The sequence below is a fragment of the Coffea arabica genome, chromosome 9e, assembly GCF_036785885.1.
Source record: "Coffea arabica cultivar ET-39 chromosome 9e, Coffea Arabica ET-39 HiFi, whole genome shotgun sequence".
In the NCBI taxonomy this organism is placed as follows: Eukaryota; Viridiplantae; Streptophyta; class Magnoliopsida; order Gentianales; family Rubiaceae; genus Coffea; species Coffea arabica.
In genome coordinates this window covers 33,173,624-33,200,053 of record NC_092327.1, presented here as the reverse complement: position 1 = coordinate 33,200,053, position 26,430 = coordinate 33,173,624, and the positions used below count along the sequence as shown (strand labels likewise).

At 32.8% G+C, this 26,430-nt stretch overlaps 1 protein-coding gene and 1 long non-coding RNA gene across 3 annotated transcripts; both read right to left on the bottom strand.

Annotated features, from left to right (window-relative positions):
* Positions 1 to 4,502: 4,502 nt before the first annotated feature.
* LOC113710515 (uncharacterized) lies at positions 4,503 to 9,988 on the bottom strand. Its single transcript, XR_003452895.2, has 6 exons — positions 9,623 to 9,988; positions 5,869 to 5,932; positions 5,669 to 5,768; positions 5,538 to 5,579; positions 5,364 to 5,405; positions 4,503 to 4,650 (listed from the first exon to the last, which is right to left on the bottom strand). It is a non-coding gene; the product is annotated as an uncharacterized lncRNA (long non-coding RNA).
* A 2,839-nt stretch (positions 9,989 to 12,827) lies between these two features.
* Positions 12,828 to 23,995, bottom strand: LOC113710513 (MADS-box protein SOC1). Of its 2 annotated transcripts, none has more exons than XM_072065417.1 (8): positions 23,851 to 23,995; positions 23,442 to 23,672; positions 14,738 to 14,819; positions 13,926 to 13,987; positions 13,704 to 13,806; positions 13,576 to 13,617; positions 13,404 to 13,445; positions 12,828 to 13,122 (listed from the first exon to the last, which is right to left on the bottom strand). In XM_072065417.1, the coding sequence occupies exons 2-8, from the start codon at positions 23,621 to 23,623 to the stop codon at positions 13,018 to 13,020; spliced, it is 618 nt and encodes a 205-aa protein (XP_071921518.1). In that variant the 5' UTR covers positions 23,624 to 23,672; positions 23,851 to 23,995; the 3' UTR covers positions 12,828 to 13,017. The 2 variants fall into 2 exon arrangements, with proteins under 2 accessions (XP_071921518.1, XP_027089366.1); XM_027233565.2 differs by having other exon boundaries at positions 13,704 to 13,803; positions 23,851 to 23,994.
* Positions 23,996 to 26,430: the final 2,435 nt, after the last annotated feature.

The window sequence follows — 26,430 nt, the reverse complement described above, 5'->3', positions numbered from 1 at the left end:
TCCTCAAAGTGTTTGTAGTCTTTATAGTAACTTTGGAGAGAAATGATCGGCTCCGTTTGGACAATATAATTTAAAAATTTATAAATATTATTCTCCTTATATCATAAATATAACTTTTAATTATTTTTTCATCTTATATATACCGTATTATAATATTATTCTAAATAATTTTTTGCCGAATAATTACATTACAACTTGTTGGAACAGATGCATAACATATACCCTAAAGAGATATTCCTCAATGTATCTGTAGTCCTTTTTTCCCCTTAAGTCTCAATTTCAACCATAGAATATATGCAAAACGTAAGTGATTAAGGAAAAACCAGCAAGGTCCCAAAACGTTATCCCCATTTTCTTCTTTTGGTATGAGAAGCACGAAAGGGACTCCTAGAAAAGAAACGACGGAGAAAATATATTTGTACAACGGCAAGTGGAAAGCTGTGGGAAGCATTTTTAGCTATTTTAGCAAAGATGCCGAGGGGGGACCATTACATATCAAAGTGAGCGCAAATTTTCAAGCTGTGCATTTGTGGATCGAGAGATAAAGAAAAGAACCCAAGGCTGCCTTTACACCCGACGTAGTTTGGCGTTTTTTCAGATAATATTCTGTAATTTTAAAAGTCATATATAACCTCCTTATGATTATTTAAATTAAAGTGTTAAAATAACGAAATTTATATGCAATATCAAAATCAATTAAAATGTCAAAAGTATGTTTATATAAAGTTAAAAATTATTTATTAATCACATATGAGTTATGTATATATTTTGAAAACTATAAGAAGGTTACGTGGTAAAATACTAAACTGCAAAAGAGTTATGTGATAAAATACAAAATTATAAGGAGTTAAAAGTTTCATGCATATTATATTTATATATTTTGATCACTTCAGAAGATATTTTAGTTTTTAAACAAGAGTAATCTCGATATTTTTTTTGATTCCGTTATAGGGGATCATTTCCGTCGTTTTAAAATTTTTAGTCCAAACTACAAGGAAGAAATATATAGCATTTAAAAGCACAAGAAAATTATGTAAAAAATCACTAAATCACGGGGACAAAATGTATTTTACCCATGATTTTTTAGCATTTTTCTATGTAAGTTTTTTGACAAATCTCAAGGCATTTGGCTCTCCTCTTTTATTAATTCCTTTCTCCGAGTCTGATGTTGTTAATCGCTCTTTTCACGAACTGATAACTGATTATTCTTTTTCCTTTGCTGGTATATTAATTTTTGTTGGTATATTAATTACTTCAAGGCTAGATGGAACAAGCTACTAGGTCTTTTTTTTCATTGAGCACTAGAGTTAGGTAATAAGTACAGTGTAGCCAAACCACTAGCTTTGCCACCAAAAAAGAACTAAATTCCTTTTTGAATTGTAGGTCGGGGATTTAAACCTCACCTGCAGTGAAAAAAATTCAAAAGAGGTGCTAAAACGTCCGTTTGGTCTAGTCAGATTTATATACTTACTAACCTCTTACACAACCTTTTTAGGCTCTTTTCTCCTATAGAATATGATAGATTATGTTATACGAATGTTATCGTTGCAAAAAAAAAAAGTACAATTCAGCCAAAAATGCTCCAAAATTGATGTGACAACTAGCTTTAAAACAAATTCGGGACTCTCCAGTTGAACTTTTGTATTCAGTTCTTCTAGTTATATAATTCACATAGTATTTGATGTATTGTATTCAATTCTTCTAGTTATATAATTCACATAGCATTTGATGTAAAATGATAAAAGTTCGATATAAACATGAATTTTGTTAACTCACAGATGTAGAACTCAAAAAATTTCACCGAAAAGCTGTAGGAGATAAATTTAATGGAACCAATATATATGGTGATACAATTTACACACATACAAGTATCTGTGGGAGAAGAGGAATAAATATCAAAAATAATAAATTAATTACACACCATAATAATTAGCCTATCAAATTTCACTCTTCTCAACTGATAACAATAATAAAACTCTCTATTTATAGACTACTTCAGAAATAAGTTTTACACCATAAAAGATTTTCTAATAAAATATTAATTTCTAAATAATAAAACTACTATAACTTGACACCAATAAAATTATTACAATCCTAACTTGAGTAAAACATTACTATTTTTTTTTTCAAAGAAAATATCACATGGCACATGCTACATTGAAACTCTACGAAAGTTTGGAAATCCCAATTGATGAAGAGCTAAGCAACTGGTACGAGAGCACCATCTTCTGTGAGTAAAACATTACTAAATAATGATATAAAAAATTTATATTTTTGAGTCTTGATTTAATATGCCAACATTGTCTCCCTTAAATCACTCTCTCTTGGATTAGATTCACCACCATCACAAACAATAATCTCCCTCCTGTCTGTTAAATTATGATTATGAGAATCATAAAGTGATGAGTTGTCAATGAATTGATATCAAATTATGCGATGAAAACAGTCTATTCAGGTGCGCAGATTATTGCAATGAGAAAAATGTTTGAAAATGAAAAACTAGTACAAGATGGTGTTGATATATAATTTGCAAGGGAGATCATCGTACAATTAATTCACCATTACGTCAAGTTTGCATGAATTTACGCATAAAATTTACAATAATTAATTAGACCGAATTGAACAAAATCAATTAGGTAGGCCTTTGATCCCATTAAAACGTGTAAAACTTTTCTATAAAATTACCGGACCTAGAAGCAAATTAGGGTAGCCCTTAGAAATATAACCCCTATTTTTGCCTTACAAAGGGGGTAGAGTCTAGAGATTTCCATTATGCCATCATTAAAAGAAGATGAAAACAAGGCCATCCTAATCAAGATATCCATGCAATTGATGAAAACAAGGCCATCCTAATCAAGATATTTATGCAGTTCAACAAACGTGTAATGAATAGAGTCAAATAATGGTGGTGAACCAGCATGAATAAATAATAATCAGTGATTGTGTGTTTTCTTTCTTCCTTCCTTTCTTTCTTGGGAAAAATTAAACGACATTCCATTACCTTAAAAAGGAATCTACGGTGGATTTAAGATGGCAGGTTGAGATTCACATCCTTGTCGGTTGTCAACAGTCAACACTTTGGCAGATTGATATGCAGCGGGAAAAAATCCATCGTTTTAGGGTTGGCATCAGTCACCTCAAAAGCTGAACCCACGCAACAGAGTTTGATGACGTTATGTCCGTACAACACTAGTAAGATGTCATTGTCCGACCGTACAATTTCGACCATAAATAGGCGCTAGCTCAGCATACTTCAGACAGCGTCACGTGCTCATGTACCCTTCTGGCCGGAGTCTGGGCTGTTACTATTATTATTAATTTTTGTTTGTCAGAATCATACTATTATTGATGACTGTGACTGTCCTTTACCATTTGCCTTTTCTGTGGTACGAATTTTTCTTCTATGAGAGTATCTCGTTGTCCCCGATTGGGTATGGTTGGTTGGGACCTATCATTCCTTTGATTTCTTCTTCTTTTTCTTTTTTTTTTTTGTTCTGGGATAATGTATTGGTGGTATACTAGCACTTTTTAAAGTCTTAACAGTGAAAATAAATATTCGAAAGACATTTATCATGTTCTGCTTCTTTTATATATATACATGGAGAATTAGAGAATGAATAAATGAGAATTGAGCTTGCCACATATTTATCACGAAAAGTTTGAATGTCTTTCGAGATAAAGTGGCACACAGAGAAGAAATCAAAAGGAGAATTTGTAATCATTTTAGAATCAAATTCCTCTTCCCGTTTCTTAAATCATATCTTTAACTTGTTAATATTTGAGGTACCAAAAAACAAAAGTCGAGGTACCCTTTCATATTTGTAAATAAAAGGTTCAGTGGGTAAAATCTAACTTTTATAAGGATGTAATTTTGACATCTTTTATCGGGTGAAATATGCATCCAACCTTTTGTATCATAAAAGTATTTTGCATGCATGGAATAAAGACTCAGTACAATTGTGCTTCGTGCGATATTGTCTGATTGTTATATATGTTTAAATTTTTGATATACAAATATATCATAGTGTTGTATAAAATATTTGTCAAATATTTTATATTAATGTATACCACTTTTACCAAAAAAATAATAATATAATCCAATTGTGTATCGAATAATATAAAAAATACAACAACGAGATTGAACTGCAACAAACCCTAACCGCACTAGTCCACTGGCATTCCACATCCTCTCTTCTATAAATTGGAAAGTGGAAAATATAATATCGTTTCTTTTCTCATTCTTTGGAGAGGCTAATGACGGGGAATATGGCAGTGGCTAGCTACTACAGAAGATTTACTACTTAATTTTGGTAGAATTTTTAAATTTAAAAAATCATAAAACGAGAAGAAGACAGAATATTACACGTGGCCCTTGAAACCTCTACCAATGTCCCTCCTAAACTTGTATTTATGTATTCATTTATTTATTTTTCTTTATAAAACATTGCGTCCTTCATTGTATGATGGAAAAAAAAAAAAGCACAAATTTTAACGCTGCCACATTTTGATCATTTTAATGGTAATTCCATAAAATAACGCAGTAGGCCCATAGGCTTTAATGATCAAAAAACACTTAGCCATACACAACTTTTTTGTTTCATCCGATAATAGATACTTCTCATCCTCCAAGCGTTATTTCCCCAAAATTACCTGAAAATTGGACCAAAACATAGAACATGAATGACTAGAATATACAATTTTAAGCAATATACACATCACCAATTGCAATAAATGCAGCTTATTCAATATTTCATCCATCAATGTAGGAGCTGCTTTTGCCTCATAATTATAAAAAAGAAAAGTAAGATAAACTATAAAAGAAGAAAAACAAATTATACGAAATCATGCAGATTGACAAATTATTTTGGGACAATTTTACTTATCTCAGTGACAAGGATTATTCACTAATCGTTAGTTTCAATCATCGCTCTTCATATTGCAAATTCATTTTCTCAAAAAATATAAATTACTCAACAAATAGGGTTGGCATATACAAACTAAACATTAATGACAGCAATGCTTTTGGGAGGTGCTAAATCTCATAGCCCTTCATCTCAAATCCTCAACATTTGGTTCATTTATTAATTTAGTGTTACCATTAAGAATTGTACAGAATTTGAATTTGAAATAGATGTTTGTAGGGTTTAGACCTTCCCTAACACATTTTTGTTTCCAAGTTTTGCCTTGCGTTGGAGTTCCTTTTGAAGAATTTGTGTCTTTTGTTGAAAGAAGAAGAATGAATTTACCAACCTCCATTATCCGTACCTATTCAACATCATAAAGTCGGAATAGACTCTTCATTTTTGATCATTCTAGGGCACTTTTATAAATCAATAACGTTATGAGTAATAATAGTAATCTACCTTTTCCTGCAATTCCGTATTTTCCTTCTTGAGAATTTTCTCCTGAATTTTGAGAAGGCATGCAAATTAAGAAGATTAACAATGCCAATTAACATGAAATTCATAAACCTTGTTCTTGATCAAAGTGCAAACGAAAGAATAAGCAACTCCTGGATTTTCAAATGCATATTTTACCTCTTGTTTCAACTGATGAATGCGCTCTCAAAACAATTGGCTCTGCAGGAGAATTGGACATTCGATTTTTACCATCAAATTCTACATTCTGATCAAATCATTAATTTAGAGATGCCTATTGCAAAATGTACCTTTCTTGACCTAATGATGCTTAAACTTTTCTCCAACTGACCTTCTATCTGTTGCAATTCATCAACAGAGGAGGAATCTAAACCATCTCCCAAGAACCTTCTGCAACATACAAAAATTATGCTGTTTTTAATATCATGTTGTTATACGATAAGAATGAGTTGTGCTTAAAGCTCAAACGTGTCAATGTTAGGACAACAACCGTTTAGTTTCTTCAAGAACTCAACTGTTTTTATTCTCAGAATTGCAATCTCTTCTTCAAAATTCTGGAAAAAAAAAAAAAAAAAGAAGCTCAGCATGCACGAATCAAAAGATGTAGCAGAATAAATTCGAAGACAAGATTCATTAAGTCAAAGAATCAGTTGGCAGTGACCCATGATCTTGAATGAGATTCCCAGGATCAAGAATCAAGTGAATGTAAGACATTATGGCTATTCAATACCAGTTCAAAGGATCTTGGCTGCCATTCCGAGAAATCAAGAAAGTGAATGCCATGAAACTGCTTATTTTGGACTTTGGACGCAATTCATAGGCTCATGCAACTAACATTTGGTACCAGGACACAGTTGAACACTAAATACCCGCTATTCAAAGAAAATTCAAAAGGTAATTTCACATGTGAAAATGCTGCATAAAACTCAAATAGATACCATTCATCCCTAGAAACAAAACACAACAAACGTACGTCACAAATGGTAAACAGATATAGCACACCAACACAAGAAATTAACTCTTTAGTGGAGAGGAGGTGCAAAAAGGACGTATACGGGAAAGGAAAAGATTAAAAAAAAAAAAGAAAAATTTTCTAAACACGAAACTTTCTTCATGAACATATTTAAATATACTCACTTAATCACAGAAGCAAAAAGGATACTGTTGTTACTGCTTGCATGTCTATGAAACAATGGCAAGGGAAACAGTTACAGCCATATCCACTGGCAACTGCAGCAGCAAATCATATATGGAAAAAGATTTACCCGAATATGCTGATCAGTTTCTGACCTATGACTGTTGTAGAGCCATTTTTTGGCTCGGACATAGATTCTTGATATTCTTCTGGTAGCGCTCTATAGTACTTGTGGCACTAATGCAATTAAATCATTGCACGCGATATTATTCAGTGAATCATTTTAAAATAAAGTTTCTCATCCTGATTTCTGATATTATATCAGTTCATGGATCTAGAGACCTTCATTTTTCCTCCTCGGATTTTGTTTCTTTTCTTGTTATCAATAATCTGATAGAACTTTCTAGGGCAAATGAGGTGGGCAAATGACCTCATTCTTCCCTCACATTAACTCATCACCTTATTTCGTCCATTGCGTGTATAAAGAACTTATTAAGTCCTTCAACTTATGAATTAGGTTTCAAAAGGCCTCTAGAAAACACTTCGTCTAAATCGACATAATATCACTAAAGAAACATGAGTTCTCCATGAGCAATAGATGGAAAGAGTTGGAAGTCTAGATCTGTAACTCTAAGTTGATCACAACAGACCAAGTATATAGGATGAGAAGAATCCATTCACCTCTTGCATTATTGGGGCAAAATTTGATAACCAATTTCTTTTCCTAAATCACATTCAGAGAGAGAGAGAGAGAGAGAGAGAGAGAGAGAGAGAGAGAGAGAGCAAATGGTCAGAGCTGTAGATTCAATAATGAGAAAGGAAAAGAGATGGCAAAAGAGAGAGCATATAGGTATAATTATTGACAAGTACATCGAAATAAACTAAGAGGCTAATAAATCTAACGAGTGCCTTTATTTTCAAGTCAATCGAAAAACTTAAAACCACACCTACATGTAATTTAACCCATCTACACTTTCCATCTGATACGATCTCTAGCTCTTTCTATTTGTGCTATCTCTCTCTCTCTCTCAACACACACACATATATATATATGTATATGTATATATAGGTATGTATATATATGTGCATGTATGTGAATATGTATACACATATGTATATGTATACAAGTTTAGAAAGAATGAAGTTGATTACCAAATTTTGTCCTAATAATGCATCATGTGTCAGACCCTTTCCCTCTTATTTATTTTGTCTGTTGTGATCAACCAAGGGTGTAGGTTTAGACTTTTAATAATTTTTATCTATTGCCCTTGGAGAACTGTCACGTCCCTCACTTGATTGGCATCTATTAAGTCAACTTGGATAGAATTTTGATCAGGCACCTTTTTAAGACCCAATAGGCAATTCGAAAAACACAATAGGTTCTATTTAAACTAAAGAGACAATATAGGGTCATGAGTTAAACAGGTGAATGAGGTTATCTATCCACCCTCCTCATAAAAGTAAAGAGAAATGAAAAGAAGGTGAGAACAGGCTATTAATTTAAACCCATAAAGTGGCATATTTATCATTAATACAAGACCCAATAAGTTTGTATTTGACAGAAAATGTGTGACAAAATAAATATTTGCAAAGAATAAGAGGTTGAGAGATATTGAATATTCCTATAAGGAGACGTTGCTCAAAGTATCACAACTCTTATAGTTTAGCACAGAGAGGAGCTAGTCCTTAATGCATTACCATCATGTTGATTTAGGAATTTTAGGAAGGAATTTCGTGTCCGAATAACTGTTGCTATGAATTTCAATTAAAAAAAGGATTCCAAATAATTGTTGACATATGTATTTACATCAAATTGTTTTAAACTACGAGTCAATGAGAAATCTTTAAATCTTCAAAAACTGTACTCAATATTTATTTCTATTTATAAAACACCCAAATTCATCATATACAAAAATTAAAATTCGATCAGAGCAATATTGGAGAACCAAATATGATTTAGTGATTAATACCTTTTTTCTTGATTCAAAACGAGGGTTCATTTATGATGTTTGCAATTCATTTATACCTTCAACTTCCAGCCTTATCCTTCTGAAAATATTTGTCAAATTGGTGTCATAAAAAATTTTTCTTTCATCAAGTTAGGTTTTTAACAATAAAATATTCCGTTATTTCCTTCTTAAAGTTGAAAGTAAGCCAATCCAAGTAAAATTTGTACCAACACAGCTAATAAAAGTAAGTTATAGAAAAGCCTTGGATCCTCAATTGTGTCAAATGGTACTGCCATATTGTCTCCACCGAAATTATACATCTCATTGGAACTTAACTTAGCATAACAGGTTAATTTAGGAGATTTAGGTAAGCAAAGCTTCAAAATAGGAGTACTCCTATCCTGCTTAGACGTTCTCCATGACTCCAATAACAAGGATGCATTCTCTCAATCTTGAAAGTTCGGAGGGAATTGAGAAGGTCCACTTCCTCGTAGTACTAATGCATACAGGCTGGTGTGATTGGACATTTTCAAAGAACAAGTACAAAAGCACAACAACTACTTACCGGCTTCATTATAGACATGGTACCATTTCCACTTGTATTCAGTATAGCCCCTCATAGTCTATGTACACAATGTGATCTAAGAACTACTACGCAAGGTTAATGCTTGTTGGGATGAAATGCTGCGTCTCATAACATTTGCTACTGATTTTTATTTTCTTTAAGTTGACAACTTGGCATAAAACATCATCTCCAAAAAAAAGAAAGTGTTGCACAATTGGTACTTCATCAAATTGTGTGTATCTTTGTCTATCTAAGTTTTGCTGTGCTTCCAAGGATCTGTTATTTCCACCTCCGGACCAAACAATATCTAAACCACTTGTAAAATGCCTTCAGTCAAACTCATTAAAAACTGCAGTTATTGGTAAAAATTGAATTCATAGGAACGGATATAAAACAAAATAAGGGATCCCTGATCCTTTAGCTCCGATAAAAGCTTGAGAACACACTTGGAATGACTAATGGTCAATCCGTTGTAAAAGTGGACATAAAATCTGATGAATATGATACCATTTTGATAAAGGAGAAGAAAATTAATCACGAAAAGAGCGACAGAGATTATGTGCAGATCAGGAGCGAATTTTGATGGTTAATGTACCTGCAACTTGAGAGCTCATGAAGCTCCTCGCTGGGGGACAAAATGACCAGTGCAACCTCTGCATCACAAAGAACAGAGATAGCTCAAAGGCCTTCTTGAGAACTCCCCTTCTCCTCTTTGACAATGTCACTTGTCTACTTGTTGCACTTTCTATCCTCTCAATCTGAGTTTTCCCTCTCAACATTCTTACAATTTTAGATAAGAAACGAGGCGCAAAATTAAATCCACCGACAACCCTGAAAGAGAAATCAATGATTCGATAAAGGGTCAAAGTGCAAACAACAAAAAACACTTGATCAAGAAAAATCTAAAATAACCACATGAACAAAAAAGTTTCCCAAAAAAGGAAAGAATCCGGATGGAGTGGTACTGATTGACCTCAAAAAATGGAAAACCAGACAAATCCTTTTCTGGGAAAACTCAGATCTGCAGGATGGGAGATGACAGAAGCTGGAAAATATTGGGTAGGCAAGACACTAGTAGAAACCCTAAAAAGAGATTTTTCGGGCAAGATGTACAGAGAAATGATAGTCTTCAAAATCTTTACAGTCTTTTTCTATTTCTTCTCTTTAAGTCTCAAATCTCAACCACAGAATAATCAGTAAAGCGTGTGTTTTCTTTCTTTCTTGGGATAAAACTAAACGACGTTTCATTACCAGATGATTTTGTGCGTACAATTTTGGCAAGATTCACTGTCCGTCCATGTCTTTTGTGTCAGCCTCCGACCAATAACTAGGCGCCAGCTCAGCGTCGTTAATACTGCGTCACGTGCTCGTGTACGCGTCTGGCTGCACGCGTCTGGCTGCCGCCTATTACCACTTGTTAATGACTCTGACTTTTTTTTTGCCATTTGCATTTTCTGTGGTACGAATTTTTCTACTATGAGAAGTGTCTCATCGTCCTTTGTTTGGTATGGTTAGCTGGGACCTGCCTTTCCTTTGATTTTTTTTTTTTGCTGGGATAATGTATTGGTATATTTTTTAAAATCTTGACCGCGAAAATATTTGCAAGTCATTTATTATGTTACGCTTTTCTATATATTGGGACCTATAGAACAGTGTTGTTAGACCTGGATCAGATCAATCCGTCTATTCATGAATCGATCTTCTTTTGAGGTGGGTAATAGTACAAAATCATTTTTGTTAAAAATCAGTTAAAATCGTCAAAAATTAGTTAAACCAGTGATCCGGCTTGACTACTTGACCTAGTTCTCAAACTTTTTTCTTCCTGTTTTCTCCAAACACCATTTGAACTACCTAAATTGTAAAATTTTCATTTATTAATAGGAATAAGAAAACGCTACCCACTTAGTGCAAACATCAAAATTATTCATTTTTCTAATTGTTTCTCTAAATCAAGAAATTTTCATCTTTATCATTTTATCAATTTATCACCAGTGATTCTAACTTGCATTATAACGCCATTTTCCCAACAAAAATATATTGAATTGGGTATGATGTGCTTTAATTTAGACATGTGTTTTGGTACGTTTTGTATGGTTGGTTGAATATAATCAAGAATTTAATTTTAAAATTTCTGAAACTTATAAAAATATAAAAATAATTATGACATTATGCTGACATCAGCTATTTTTAGAACGGATCAACCAATCCGACCAATTGACTCTTGATTCAGTAGTTTAGCCGACTCATTATTCAGGGCAAGTTTAACGACATTGCTATAGACTGAATAAATGAGAATTGAACTTGCCACATACTCACAACGGAGAGTTGAATGTCTTTCAAGACAATGTGGCACCTAGAGAAGGAATAAAGGAAAATTGAGTATGCCATATAATAAGAAAAGTTAAATGTATTTCATAATAAAGTAGCAACATGTGAAGGTTAATCTGTAGTGATAAAATCAAAAGTTGAGAGAGGTAAAGCTAATAAAATATACATTTGAGGTTGTTGAGAAGGATTTGATCCAAGACTCCAATTAGATTGAAGGAAAGGGAAGAAAAGAAAAGGAGTGAACTCTAGTAGACAAGAAATGAAAGTGGACTCCATCAATCTTGTTTGAATTAAATACCAAAGGAAAAGAATGGAAACATTGAAAATATTGTTTGGATTACAGAAGGCATGAAAAGGAAAGAAACTATTAGCATTTGTTGCATTTTTATTTATAATTTAAGAATCTAATTTGTAAACACATAGGTATTTTAGAACATTTTAAAATTTTCATTCATCTTATTTTCTTTTTCCTCCATTTTCGTGCACTTTTGGATGTAAGACAGGCTAATAAAAAATAACTAGATATTATCCCTTTACCTCCCTATCCTTTACCCTCCCTATTCAAAATTCAATCAAGTATCAAAAACTTCATTGCACCATTTCCTTTCCTTCCTCTCTTATCTCCTCAAAACAAATAATTTAATATTAAAAGTTAATATTGATATCCAAGAATTATAGGTTTTAGATACAAATCCTCTTATTAAATCCCATCTTTTTCTTGATAATTTTTTTAAATATCTATGAGGTACCCTTGAATATTTGTAAAGCGCTTTTTAAAAATATATATGAGGTACCCTTCAATATTTATAAAGGGCTTATGGGTAAAATCTAATTTTTAGAAGGATATAATTTTGACATCTTAAGTAAATATAGCGCAGTTTATTTCATCGCCCGTATTCTTTTATCAGCCAGTGACCCTATTAACATCTATTGCCAGTGAAATGCGCACCCAATCTTTTGTATCATAAAAGCATTTTGCATGTTGTAACTTTTCGGATACTGTCTTGTAATTGGAAACTGAAAAATATAAAATTGTTTCTTTTCTCATTCATTGGAGTATTTACTAGAGGAGATTTAACTACTTAATCGTGGGATGATTTTTAAATTTAAGAAATTAAAAAATGAGAAGAAGACAAAATATAACACGTGGCCCTTAAAACTTCTATGGATTTCCGTCCTAATCTTGTATTTTTTTTATTAATTTTTTTCTTTATAAAACACTGCTTCCCTTATTCTATGACGAAGAAAAAAGGGCAAAATTTAATGCTACTATATTTTGATAATTTTAAAGGTAATTCTATAAAATTAGCTTTGAACGGCATAATAAGGCAGTAGGCTAATAGGATTTTATAATCAAAAAGCATGTAGCCATACACAACTCTGTTCTCATCTTCCAAGCATTGTGTCCCAAACATTGTCTGAAGATTGGACCAACACATAGAAGAGGAATGACCAATTGCAATACAAGTAGCTTATTCAATGCATCGTCCATCAATAAAGAAGTGGCTTTTGCCTCATAATAAGTTCAGCACAGCATGAAATAACATGTCTTTTACTAAAAGAAAAGTAAGATATACTACAAAAGAAGTAAAGAAAACAAATTATACAAAATCAAGTAGATTGATAAATTGTTTATTTTTGCTTCTTTTTTTTTTGACAGTTTTAACGATTAGGAAGTCCGATAAACAGCTGCGTTTCTACCTCTTTTACTTGTTCCAGTGATGAGAATTGTTGACCAATCGATAGTTCCAATTGTCGCTCTTCATACTGCAAATTCATTTTTCGAAAAAAAAAATAAATAAATTACCAATAAATAGCTTTGGCATATGCAAACTAAACATTAATGGTAGTAATACAGAGCTTAAATCCTCAACTTTTGATTACATTATTGTTACCATTAAAACTTATACAATATGTGAATTTGAAATAAAGGTTTGTAGCTTCAGACCTTATCTAATACCCTTTTTTTTTTTTTTTTTTTTTTTTTTTTTTTTTTTTTTCAAGTTTTCCCTTCCTTAACAACGTTATGAGTAACAAGAGTGACTTACCGTTTCTCGTAATTCCGCATTTTTCTTTCTGAGAATTTTCCCCTGAATTTGACACAGATATGCAAAGAATATTGACACCATGCCAATTAGCATGAAATGAATAAACTTTATTTCGGACTAAAATGTGAATGAAAGAATAAGCAACTCCTGAAGCTTCAAATGCGTATTTTACCTCTTCTTTCAGCTGATTTATTCGCTCGCAAAACAATAGGATCTGCAGAAGAATTGAACATTCGATTTTGACCATTAAATTCTACATTCTGATCACACCATTGTAGAGATGCCTATTGCAAAACGTACCTTTCTTGACCTAATGATGCTTAAACTTTTCTCCAACTGACGTTCTACCTGTTGCAACTCACCAATAGAGGAGGAATCTAAACCATCTCCCAAGAGCTTTCTGCTACATACAAAATTTATGTTGTTTTTAATCACCCAAAAAGGTAAGAAATTCATGTTGTTATACGATAAGGATGAGCTCTGCTTAAAACTTAAACAAGGTGTCGATGTTAGGACAACCACCGTGTAGTTTCTTCAAGAAGCTCAATTTTTTTCCTCAGGATTGCAACCTCTTCTTCAAAATGCTGCACAAATAAGAGTAAGCTCAGCACGGATCAAAAGATTTAGCAGAATAAATTCGTGGACAAGATCTTTAAGGCAAAGAATCAGTTGGCACTTGGCACTGATCCATGATCTTGAATGAGATTCTCAGAATCAAGAAATCAAGTGAATGTAAGACATTACGGCTATTCAATATTAGTACAGAAGGATCTTGACTGCCATTCCGAGAAATCAAGAAAGTGAATGCCAAGAAAATGCTTATTTTGGACTTTGAACGCATTTCATAGGGGCTTTCATACAACTAATATTTGGTACCAGGACGCAATCGAACCTTAATACCCCCTGTTCAAAAAATTCAAAAGGTAATTTCACCTGTGAAAATGGTGCATAAAACTCAACTAGATGACATTCTTCACTAAAAACAAAACAAGACAAACATCACACAAATGGAAAACACATAAAGCACAGCTACACAAGAAATTAACTCTTTAGTGAAGAGGACATGCAAAAAGCACATAAATCCAGTCAAGAGGGGGGGGGGGGGGGGGGGAATGAAGAAGATGTTTCTGAATACGAAACATATTCCCTGAACATATTTAAAGATACCAACTTAAACCCAGAAGCATAAAAAGACACAGCTGCTACTGCTTGGATGATCAGTCTCTAGGAAACAACGGCAAGGGAAAAACAGTTGCAGCCATAGTTTTACTAACAACTGCAGCAGCAACTCATATGAAACAAGATTTACCGGAATATGCTGATCAGTTTCTGACCTGTAAACTTTCTAGATCCATTTGTTTGCTTGTAGGTCGATTCTTGATACTCTTCTGGTAGCGCTCTATTGTACTTGTGGCACTAAAATCATTTGAGGGAACCACCATGAGGTCAAAGGCACAAGTTGCAAATACTAAATTATGTCAACAGAAATTTGTTTAATGACAAAAAGGCAATCAATGATTTGATTCAGTTTCCATTCGGCAAGACCCATATCCTTCGAAATTCAATATCCAAATGCGTATGTGCATATATTTAACGCGGGGAAAATGCTGTGCTGCCTACCAAGAAATGAATGTCAAATTTTGTTTAAACGATTGGTACTTGGGATGTGCAGCTCTCAAGTCTTCCTGTGAATGACAAGATGTACCCACTTATCATCCAAAAAACTAATTTCATCATAACTGGGAAAAAATTTGCTGTAGTTACTTAACAAAACTTATCACTAACATAACAAAATTTGCCACTCATGTTTTCAGTGTCTTCAAGGCATCACAAATTTATCCTTAATACCAATACATATGTATTTACATTCATTTTACCTTTTAAGGCTTCCTTAGGATTTCTTCAAATGAGCTAATTATGGTTTTTAGTTAAAATTTCACGTTATTTCAAAGTGTTATCTTACTATTTCTAGCTTATTTAAAGTTTAAAATAATACTATATTTTAGTAGCTTTGTTGAATGTATTGGAACTTCTAAAAGGTTCTATGTGAAAATCAAAACCCGCCTAAACAAAGTGCAGTAAAGACATTAATCAACCCTTCTGACTTTCTTATTAAAAATAAAAAACCACATTATATGCAATTGCATGAAAAAAATGTGATCCAATTTAGTGAAAAAACTATTAAAGTATAATATTAGATTTCACTTGATGCTATTTTATTTGAATATTACATTTTTTGAAGATTACAGAGAATTAAAACTGAGTATCTATGATGTTAAATTCAACTAAATAGGGGAGGTGAATCAAATCTAGTCTGTCATTTAGTTTAAACTGAGAGTATCCTTCACCATCTGAATAGAGGATTTCAATAAAAATAATATTTTAACAAAAAAAAATCTGAATAGAGGATTTCAACTTGCAAATTCTATTTATATGAAAAGTAAAGGTACAACCATGCACTTAAAAATTAACATGTTCTTAAGCATGGAAACTCATTCTTCTTCTACTTTCTGCTGTCGTTTAACTGGACAACTAGTAACAAGAAATATGCTAATAATAGAAGGAGCCAAATGAGTTAAAAATCACACTAGTGCAATTAAATTTATCAACGCACTATTATTCACGGAATAATTTTAAAATAACGTTTCTCATCCTGGTTCCTGATACTGTGTCAGTTCTCTGATGTATCTAGAGACTTTGAACTAGATTTTTTCATCCCTAGGTTTTGTTTATTTTCTTGTTTATCAATTCTCCGAGAGATCTATGAACTTTTCTCAAGAAAGTTACTTCTTGTCGTCTCCCTCAAATGTAAATCTATCTTATCTCTTCTTATATATATAAGAAGAAAGCCAAGTTACTGTAGCAGTCCATCCTTTTACACATTGCATATATTTTTGACAAGTGGAATCTTGGCCATTTTAGCTAAATTTTCTTTCCCTTTTTTGATTCAATTGGGCCAAAAGGATTAAAATATTTTTTCTCCTTTAGAAAATCAACTCCATCTCTTCTTCTTCTTCTTCTTCTTCTTGCAGCAACTGTTGTCATCCTTCACCTTTTTTATTTTTTATTTTTTAAAACTAATCTAACTAAGATTGTTGCCATGTTCTTTTTTTTTTTCGTCGAGATGATTAGCTACTTAGCAAAGAGAAGTCTTTTTTTTTATCCCATTTTACATTTTCATTTCTTCCTTTTTTTTTTCTTCATCTCTATTCTCTCATGTTTGCTCTATTCTTCAGTCACAATGTTATAGTCAACTGGCATTTGTTTGTTAAATTTATAGGATGACGTTGTTATTTGGTATTTCTTCATGGATAAAAGGTGAAATGTTAAAATATGTAAAAAGATCTTGGAATGCATTTTATACCAGTGATCATTTTCTATGAAGAATAAAACAAAAATTCATCCTTTTCTTTTCTTCTCCTAGGATTTGATTTCTTACTTGACATTTTTTCCTTTTCTTTGTTTTTTGGTTAAATTTTGTAATTATCTACAATTTTATGTATTTTTTTAGGAGAAAAGATATATCATGTGATGCTTCCACCAAGATAAATCTAGCTAGGCGTTCCTCTACCTCTGTTTTTCTCTTTTTCTTTCTTTCCCCCATCCTCTTTTGTAATTACCTTATGGTCTATTCAATTTAATTAAAGGATCCAACAAGATTTTGTATATATTTAAACTAATGTTAATTTTTGTTTTTTTTTAATTAGTCAAGTGCTATAGTTGGTGATATAAGGATTGTTTGCTAATTTGTTTGTTTTTTATTTTTTGTTTTTTCAATTAGTGTTTGTTAATTTTTGTACATACAAGGATTGTAGTTGGTGATGGAAGTCACAATTGAGGCTTTCAGCCTAGAGTGTGACTTGACAAAAAATTGTTGGAAAATTCAATTTTGATTAGGAAGATGTTTTTGCAATAAAAAAATGGTTTAGTTCTAATTTGTATATGTAGATTTGGAAATGTAACAATTCATATTTTTATCTAACCTTGCTATTTATATTCTAGAGCTGCAAGATAATGTTGTTACCTTTAGGCGGGATTTAAATAGATGAACTAACTTCTTCTATCAAAAGAAAGAAAAATGTGAATGTTTATAGTAAGCTATATTGATGTTGAAACTTGTGCCATGTCTTAGTGGCTTTCTAAACTTTTTCTCATTATTAAGTACTGGAAGCATTATGACTGCTTTTGGATTAGTTACAACTAAAACTATACTACTATTAATACATCAATGCACTTATAGTGTATTAATTCTCTCTCTTTTTTGGGTATCATCATAATAGTGGTTCAAAAATCTTTATTCAAATCACAATAAATAGGGGGTTGACTTTATAGATGGAATTTCTCTTCACAACAAATTTTGAGGGAAATTTTGTTTATACTCCATATTTTGTTAATTGTGTTCCTACAATAAATAAAAACTATATGATAAAAATAATAATAAAAGTGTGATTAATAAAAATGAGAGTTCAAATAACATTTGTCAATTTTAATGGTTTTGATGCTCAATTTTTCTTCTATATTTCTATTCATTCATCATGTGCCAAAATAATTTGATGTTATATGTTCGACTAATTCCTAGGGGCCCAAGCTGTGCTTCGCACAATTTAGATACCTCTAGTATCTCACAAATAAGGCTAATATGTCCTATATTTGAGCCCTTAGGTTGACATTTGGCAGTAGATTTTTTCATTAAGACCAAGCGAGTAGTTGAAACCTATAAAGCAAAGACAAGCACCCCATATTTACAATGGCGGAGTTAGAAAAATTCACTAAAAGGGCCCAAATAAAAGGAATTCACTAGTGTCTAATGAACTCATTAAATTACTAAAGTTTTTTCTTACCTTATAACCCCTCAAAACAATGGTTTTAGTTCTTGTGGTTATTAAACATACGGCTTATACATGTTATTTTATTAAAAGTTCTTATCAATAAACACATGTACATATTGACCTTCTGCAAATTAGTTAAAAGAAAAAAGATAAATTGTTCTAAAATTTAATAGCTTTCTAAGATCAGTTACAGCACATCAACAAATTACTAATGTAAAACAAACTTTTTTGAAAATATCATATTTATTATTCATTTTTTAGCCGAGTAGGGGCATATGTGCCCATTGACAATATGTAGATTGGCCCATAATGTAGAATCCAGTCATCTCAACTCTCAATATGCCGTTGCAAGATATACGTCTCTCAAAGTCATTACATTCGTTTGGGATGATATGAGATGGAGAGAAGAGAAAACAAAAGAAAAAAATATATCTATGTATATAACCAAAAGGAGAGAGAGAGAGGGAGAGAGAGAGAATGGTTAAACCTTAAAGAAAACTTTCTAGGGTAAATGATTTCGTTTATCCCTCACTATTAACTCATCATCTTATTTCATCGCTCAAGTTTATAAACAACCTATTATGTTCTTTGCCTTATGAATTAGGTTTCAAAAGGTCCGTAGAAAACACTCCGTCCAAATTGATGTAATGGACGATAATCACGGAAGAAACACACGAGTTCTCCATGGGCAACATATGGAAAAAGTTAGACGTCTAGATATGGAACCGTAAATTGACCACAATAGACCAAGTAAATGGGAGGGAAAGAATCCAGCCACCTCTTGCATTATTAGGGCAAACTTTGATAACCAACTTTATTTTTGCTAAATAATGTTGAGAGAGAGAGAGAGAGAGTGTGTGTGTGAGAGAGAAGAAGAAAAGAAGAAGAAGAAGAAGGAGCAAATGACCAGAGTTAAGTTATAGACTCAATAGTGAGAGAGAAAAAGAGAGAGTACATAGGTGCAATGATTGGCAGGTACACTGAAATAGACCAGAAGACTGATAAATCTGATGAGAGCCTCAATCATTACCCTCAAGTCAATTGAAAAGCTTAAAACCATATTTGCAAGTAATTTCACCTATCTTCCCTCTCCATCTGATCTCTTGCTCTTGCCATTTGATATGACTCTCTCTCTTTACATATACATACATATATATGTGTGTGTGCATGTAAATGTGAGTATGCGCGCGTGCGCGCACACATATATATACAAACTTAGAAAAAATGAAGTTTATTATCAAATTTTGTCCTGGTAATGCGATAGATGGCAAGTGCCTTTCCCTCTTATTTACTTAGTTTGTTGTGATCAAATTAAGGGCATACGTTTAGGCTTTTATAATTTTTTATCTATGCCCTTGGAGATCTAGTTGATTGGTATCTATTTACTTAGGCACGTTTCAAAACTCAATATGTAATTTGAAGAACAAAAATAGGTTATATTTAAACTAGAGAGACAAAATAGAGTCATGAGATAAACTTGAAGGATGGATGAGGTTATTTACCCAAACTTGTCATAAAAGTAAAGAGAAATGAGAAAAAAAAGTGAGAAGAGGCCATTAGTTCAAAACCCAGAAATTGTCACATTTATCATCAGTACAAGACCCAATAAGTTTAAATTTGAGAGTAAATGTTCGAATTACATGTATTAATAATTTTGCTCTTTGCCTTTATCCTCTACTACGCCCAAACAATATACGAAAACAAGTAATTCTTTCCCTTTTCTTCCTTTTCTTCCCCTTTTTTTCCTTCTTTTGTGTTCTTTTCTTTCCTACGCCCTCAAGTCGGCAATAGTAACTCAAAGTTTCGTGAGATAAAGGTCATCCACATTATGCAGATATATGAATGAGGTATTTCTGTGTGTTGTTTTATGGGTGAGGTATTTCCATGTTGTGTAAAGTTATAGTGTAAAACAACTAAAAATTCTATTATTGGAAGAGACTGGACACTTCCTAAAAGGATACTTAGCTCAAAGTATCCCAACTCTTGTACTATAGCATAGAGAGGCACTAGTCCTTAACGCATGACCATCATGCCGACCTAATATTTTACTGAGGAATTCCATGTCCAAATTGCTGTTGGTATGGACTTCAAGTTTGAAAAAAAAAAGGGATTCCAAATAACTGTTGGTATATATAATTTACATCAAATTGCTTTAAACTCTGAGTCAATGAGAAATCTTTAAATCTTCAGAACTTATAGAAATTTCAAAAAACACTCCCTACGTAGTCGAGTACTCAATATTTATTCCAATATGAAGGATGCCCAAATTCATCATATATAAAAATTCAAAAACTGGATTGGAGCAATATTGGGGAACCAAATTTGACTTAGTGATTAATACCTTTTTTCTTGATTCAAAATAGGGTTTGCGGTTCATTAATGCCTCTAACTTCCAGCCATTTCCCTTCTGAAAGGTTAAATATTTGTCAAATTGTGTCCTTCAAAAAGTTTCTTTCAACAAGTTAGTCTTTTAGCAATAAAATAACCGTTATTTCCTTCTTAAAGATGAGAGTGAGGCAACCCAAGTGAAATTTGTACCAACACAGATAATTAAACCATGAAATACGTCCCTCTTGTAGAGAAAATTAAGCCAATGGCTACTAATTATAGAAAAGTCTTGGATCCTCAATTACATCAAATGATACTGGCATATCGTCTACACTAAAAGTATACATCTCATTGGAACTTAAAAGTTTAGCATGACATGTTAGTTTAAGAATTTAGGAAAGCAAAGCTTCAAAATATGAGTATTACTATCCTACTTGGACATTCTAAGATGCAACGTATTGCTCTAAACCGTGAATCCAATAACAAGAATGCATTCTCTAAAATTCATGAAAGTTCGGAGGAGTCTCATCATTCCACCATGTGCTTCAAACGAGCCAATGCTAAGCTTACAATAGGATGGCCAAATTTGACCTAGCTAAAAGATAAAAGTTTCATAATGTGCATATGTGATGTGACCTTTACGACACAAAAAGAAGATAGAATAAGCCAATTATTTCCATAGATGTCTAAATTAATAGATTGTCTTCCGCGTTGGGTTCTTTTTTTCACCATTAATGCTGCACAGTATCCCTATTTGTCTCTCAAGTGATGCTGGATAACTTCATATTCATGGACAAAATCTTGTCATACATCTACCTTTTTATTGGTAGTTTCAACCTAAAAACGTATAATGCTGAAATGAGTTGTTTTTTGGGACTTAACTGCACTAGGTTAAAATTGAGAAATGACCTCAAAAATTTAAGAAATAGTGCGCTACTATTTAGAAGTGAAGATCACCATTGGTGATGTATTTCAGGATTCATGGATATTTGAAATTAAATATCCACTACCACGTATTTGTAATACTAGAGGTTAATGAACATATTTCAACTTTGACTAGTTAAACATGCAACAATTAGTTGTATGTAGTACTAATAAATATATATTTAGACAAATTAGTTATAAGAACCTGCAACTCTTAGATTCCACAATCTGGAACCTTTCAACGCTTTGCCCCAGAGATCCCGAGGCATGACTACAAAGTTTGGTTGTAAGAAATAAATAAGGTATTATAATTTGGTTATCGTATTGGCATCTACTATACTCTCTAAAATCCTCGATGATGGCTCAATCTTCAGTTAATATACATGTTTCCTTAGCTCTTTGGCCTACAGTAACTTTTTGCTCCATTTTCTTGTCCCTTTTGCTTCGAAGCACTACTATTTATAGTTGCTCATAGTGTGATGAAATCTGCATACTATTCTTGTTTTGTTTGAGAATCTACAATGTCATTAGAAATGAAGTCAAAGAAGCCAAAATGTGAGAAGATTACTATCCCTACATCCAATATAGGTAGTTTAAGAGGATTTATTTTGTTGTTGGCCTCCTTGAGATCAAAGTACACTATTCGCATTGTTTCAACGAGGAAGCTAAATAAGAAATAATCACCTATTTGTTCTACTCTTATAGTAGCTAAGATGGAAACTTAGAATTGCTGGAGATTTGGCGTCCTTTTTGTAGTTTTATGAAAGAGGAAATTTGGCGTCCTTTTGTAGTTTTATGAAAGAGGAAGCCCATGCATTTGAATCGTGTTAAGTTAATATTTCAGGGTTCAATAACACATCACCACGGTTGACTATAATTATTAGTTTCCTTCTAACCAACATATATAACTTGGTCTATGGTCATATATCCCTTGCCCTCAGATTATGTTGACTGATCCCTTTGAAATGCTTCAGTATAGTAATGTTAATAATCATCTTTGCTGTAGCCAAAATTAAAAAAATCTTCTTTCTTGTACGCTGATTAATATGCCAGCATTTGCAGGCTAATCATGTGTCTACTTGATTATAAACACTAGGAGACAAACCCTTAATTAACTTGAAGAAAAGAGATAAAGCTAACTTTTAGGAAATGAGATCCTCATGGTAATAATGCATATAGGCTGGTGGGGTTGGACATTTTCAAAGAACCAGTACAAAAGCACAACACCTTCTCGCTTCATTAGAGACATGGTACCATTTCCGCTTGTGTTACAGATAGACTAAACCTTTTATTTTGGTTGTAGAAAGACAAGTATGACAGTACAACCCCTTATAGTCTATTTAAATAAAGCACTTCAAGAGCTACCACGAAAAGCTACGGCTTGTTTTGCTCTAGGAGACAAATGCTGTGTCTCATAAGTTTTGCTCTAGGAGAATATCTCATGCTACTGATTTTTTATTTTCTTTAAGTTGACAACTTGACAGATAAAATCATCAAGAAAAAAAAAAAAGAAGTGCTGCAGAATTACAACTATTGATGCATTTGTTTCTCCCACTCTTCCTCAGATTGTCTGTATCTTGTCGATCTAATTTTTGCGAGCTTTTAAGGATCTAGTGTTTCCGCCTCTGGACCAAGTAATATCTAAATCCCGTTAAAGGAGCAAAGTAGGATGCTAAGAGGGGGAAAATGCCTTTACTCAAACTCACTAGAAACTGCACTTATTGGTAAAAGTTGGGTTTCATAGGTATGGATATAAAACAAGATAAGGGATCCCTTAGCTCTGATAAAAGCTTGAGAACATACTTGGAATGATTAGTGGTCAATCCGTTGCAAAAATGAACATAAAATTTGATGAAGATGACACCATTTTGATGAAGGGGAGGAAAATTAATAACGAAAAAGAGAGATAGATAGAGAATATGAGCAGATCATGTGCAAATGTTGATGGTTAATGTACCTGGAACTTGAGAACTCATAAAGCTTCCCGCTGGGAGAGAAAATGATCAGTGCAACTTCCGCATCACAAAGAACTGATAGCTCAAAGGCCTTCTTGAGAAGTCCCTTTCTCCTCTTTGAGAATGTCACTTGTCTAGTTGTTGCATCTTCTATCCTCTTAATCTGAGTTTTCCCTCTCGCCATTCTTAAAATTTTAGATAAGAAAGGTCCAAAATTAAATCCGCCAACAACCCTGAAAGGGAAATCAATGATTCCATAAAGAATCGAAGTGCAAACAACCCAGAAAAACATTTAATCAGGAATTAAAAATCTAATATAACCCCATGAACAAAAAAAAAAGTTTCCAAAAACAGAAAGAAACAGGAGGGCATGGAATTGATTGATCCCAAAAATGGGAAATCAGACAAAACCTTTTCTGGAAAGCCTCGGATCTGCAAGATCGTAGGTGAGAAAAACAGGAAAAAATTGGGTAGGTAAGACACTAGTAGAAACCCTAAAGAGAGATTTTTCAGGCAAGATGTACAGAGAAATGATATTCCGCAAAGTCCATAGTCTCTTTTTAACCCCCCCGGCCCCCTCTTAAGTCTCAATTTCAACCACAGAATCTATGCAAAACATAATTGATTAAAAAAGGACCGGCAAGGTCCAAAAACTTTATCCCTTTTCTTCTTTTGGTACAAGGACGGCGAAATAGACCCATCCAAAAAAGGAACAATGGAGAATAATAACTGTACAACATAAAATTTACCGTTTTTGTTAAAATAAAATATTTGTACAACAGCAAGTGGAAATTCTTGGGAACCAATTTGTTTGGATAGGGTATTATTTGAAATATTATTTAGAATAATTACTGTAGCACTTTTTGTGATGTGATGTATGTGAGATAAAAAGGTGGTTGGGAATATAAAAAGGTGAGTTGAGAAATGTGTTTATGATGCAAGTGAAATATTATTTGAGATTTTGGTTTGTTTGGATAGTGTATTATTTGAAATATTATTTTGGAATAATTACTTAGCACTTTTTGTGATGTGATGTATGTGAGATAAAAAGTAGTTGGGACTATAAAAAGGTAGGTTGAGAAATGTGTTTGTGATGCAAGTGAAATATTATTTGAGATAATTTTGGTATCCAAACACTAATTTTAGTTATTTTAGTTACAGATGCCGAGGGAACCAGTACATATCAAAGTGAATGTAAGTTTTCATGCTGTACATTCGTGGATCGACAGATAAAGCAAAGACCCGAGGTTGCCTGTGATCTTCATAAGTCAAAGGTAAATTTTTAGCATTTTCCTATGTAAGTTTTCTGGCAAATCTCGAGGCATTTGGCCCTCTTCTTATATTAAATTCCTTTTACCGAATTCTTGTTAATTGCTCTTTCCACAAATTGATTACTGATTATTCTTTTTCCTTTGTTGGTGTAGTAATTTTTGTTGGTATATGAATTACTTCAAGGCTAAACGGAGCAGGTTACTGGGTCTTTTTGTTCATTGAGCACTAGGGCTAGGTAATAAGTACAGTTCAGCCAAAAATGTGCCAAAATTTTTGCGACAACCAGCTTTAAAACAAATTCGGGACTCTCTAGTTGAACTGTTGCTCAGTTCATCTAATTTTATGAATCATATAGCATTTGATATAAAATGATAAAAGTTTGACATAAACATGAATTTTGTTAACTCGTACAATTAATAATTCATCATTAAATCAAAGTTGTATTAATTTGCACTAAGCATTTAAGATTTACAATAATTAGAACCAACTGAACAAAATCAACTAGGATGGCCTCTGATCCCATGAAAACGTGTTAAAATTTTCTATAGAATTATTGGAACTAGAAGCAAAGTAGGGTAGCCCCCTAGAGACATTATTAGTCTTTTGCCTCATAAAGGAGTAGAGTCTAGATAGATCCATTATGACATTATTGAAAGTAGGTAAAAACAAGGGATAATATTAGAAACCTCCCTTGAGGTTTATCTTAATATCACTTGGCACCCCTGAGGTTTTTGAAATATCACTTATCTCCCTTAATAATTGTAAAAAGACTATATTAACCCTCACTTGACACATAATTCACATATCAAATAAATGAAGTTTAAAATTTTTATAAAAAAAGCCACTTTCTTCTCTTTCCCTTTTTTCCATCATTCTCTCTTAATCACCAATTTAGTCCTCAAACTATTGCACTAAAGCCGATTTGGTCCCTTAACATTTTATCACATGCATTAAGTCCTTTAACTAAAATTCTTGTGCCAATTGAGAACCTATACGGTGTCGCCACCTAAAACATATGTTTCTGTACCCAAACCAACGGCGAGGCGGGGCTTTTTTAGAAGTAAAAAAATATGATTTTCTATGGGAAGTAAGATATCAACCATTTTGGGATCAAATTGGGAGCAAAAGAGTAGCGAGAGAATACAGGAAGAAATTAGGGTTCTTCCACCTATTCCCAATTCAAGGTTACAACTAAAATGTCTTCAAGTTCATCCTTTGAAGTGCATAACAGATAGAGAAATTTGGATGCGGGATTGTCAAGCTCAGCTACAAATCGATCTTCAAGGAAGGAGGCATATGGAATTTCACATGTTGGAGGATTTAGTCGAGGAAAAGCTGAATACTACAATGGAGAGGAAATCGTGAAGTGCCATTGCCAAGAATCCTGCAGAATAGTGTCTTCTTGGACTGCAGCAAATCCATCAAGAAGGTTCCATAGATGTAGAAATTACGATGTTATGAGACCAGCCAAATGCTTAAATTTTAATAATTTTCATAATGGTTGGGGTGTATTTATTTAAGTTTTATTACTAATGATGGATTAATTTTGAATGCAGACATCTCATTCTTGCAAATTTTTTTATGGTACGATCCGCCCTTGTCAGAGTATACAAAGAACACAATATCTAAATTGTTAAGGGAACTAAGGAAAGCCGAAGGAGACAACAAGGAAATGAGGATAGAAATTCAAATATTGAAAAAAAAAGCCCAGATATTGAT

What these genes read in the sequence shown, in the direction of transcription:
- LOC113710513 (XM_072065417.1), bottom strand. Translation starts at nt 23,623, where the DNA reads ATGGCGAGAGGGAAAACTCAGATTAAGAGGATAGAAGATGCAACAACT. An exon ending in CTTCTTGAAGAAACTACACG is followed by an intron (nt 13,807 to 13,925) that starts GTGGTTGTCCTA and finishes TTTTGTATGTAG; the next exon opens with CAGAAAGCTCTTGGGAGATG. An exon ending in TAAATCAGCTGAAAGAAGAG is followed by an intron (nt 13,446 to 13,575) that starts GTAAAATACGCA and finishes TGTCAAATTCAG; the next exon opens with GGGAAAATTCTCAGAAAGAA.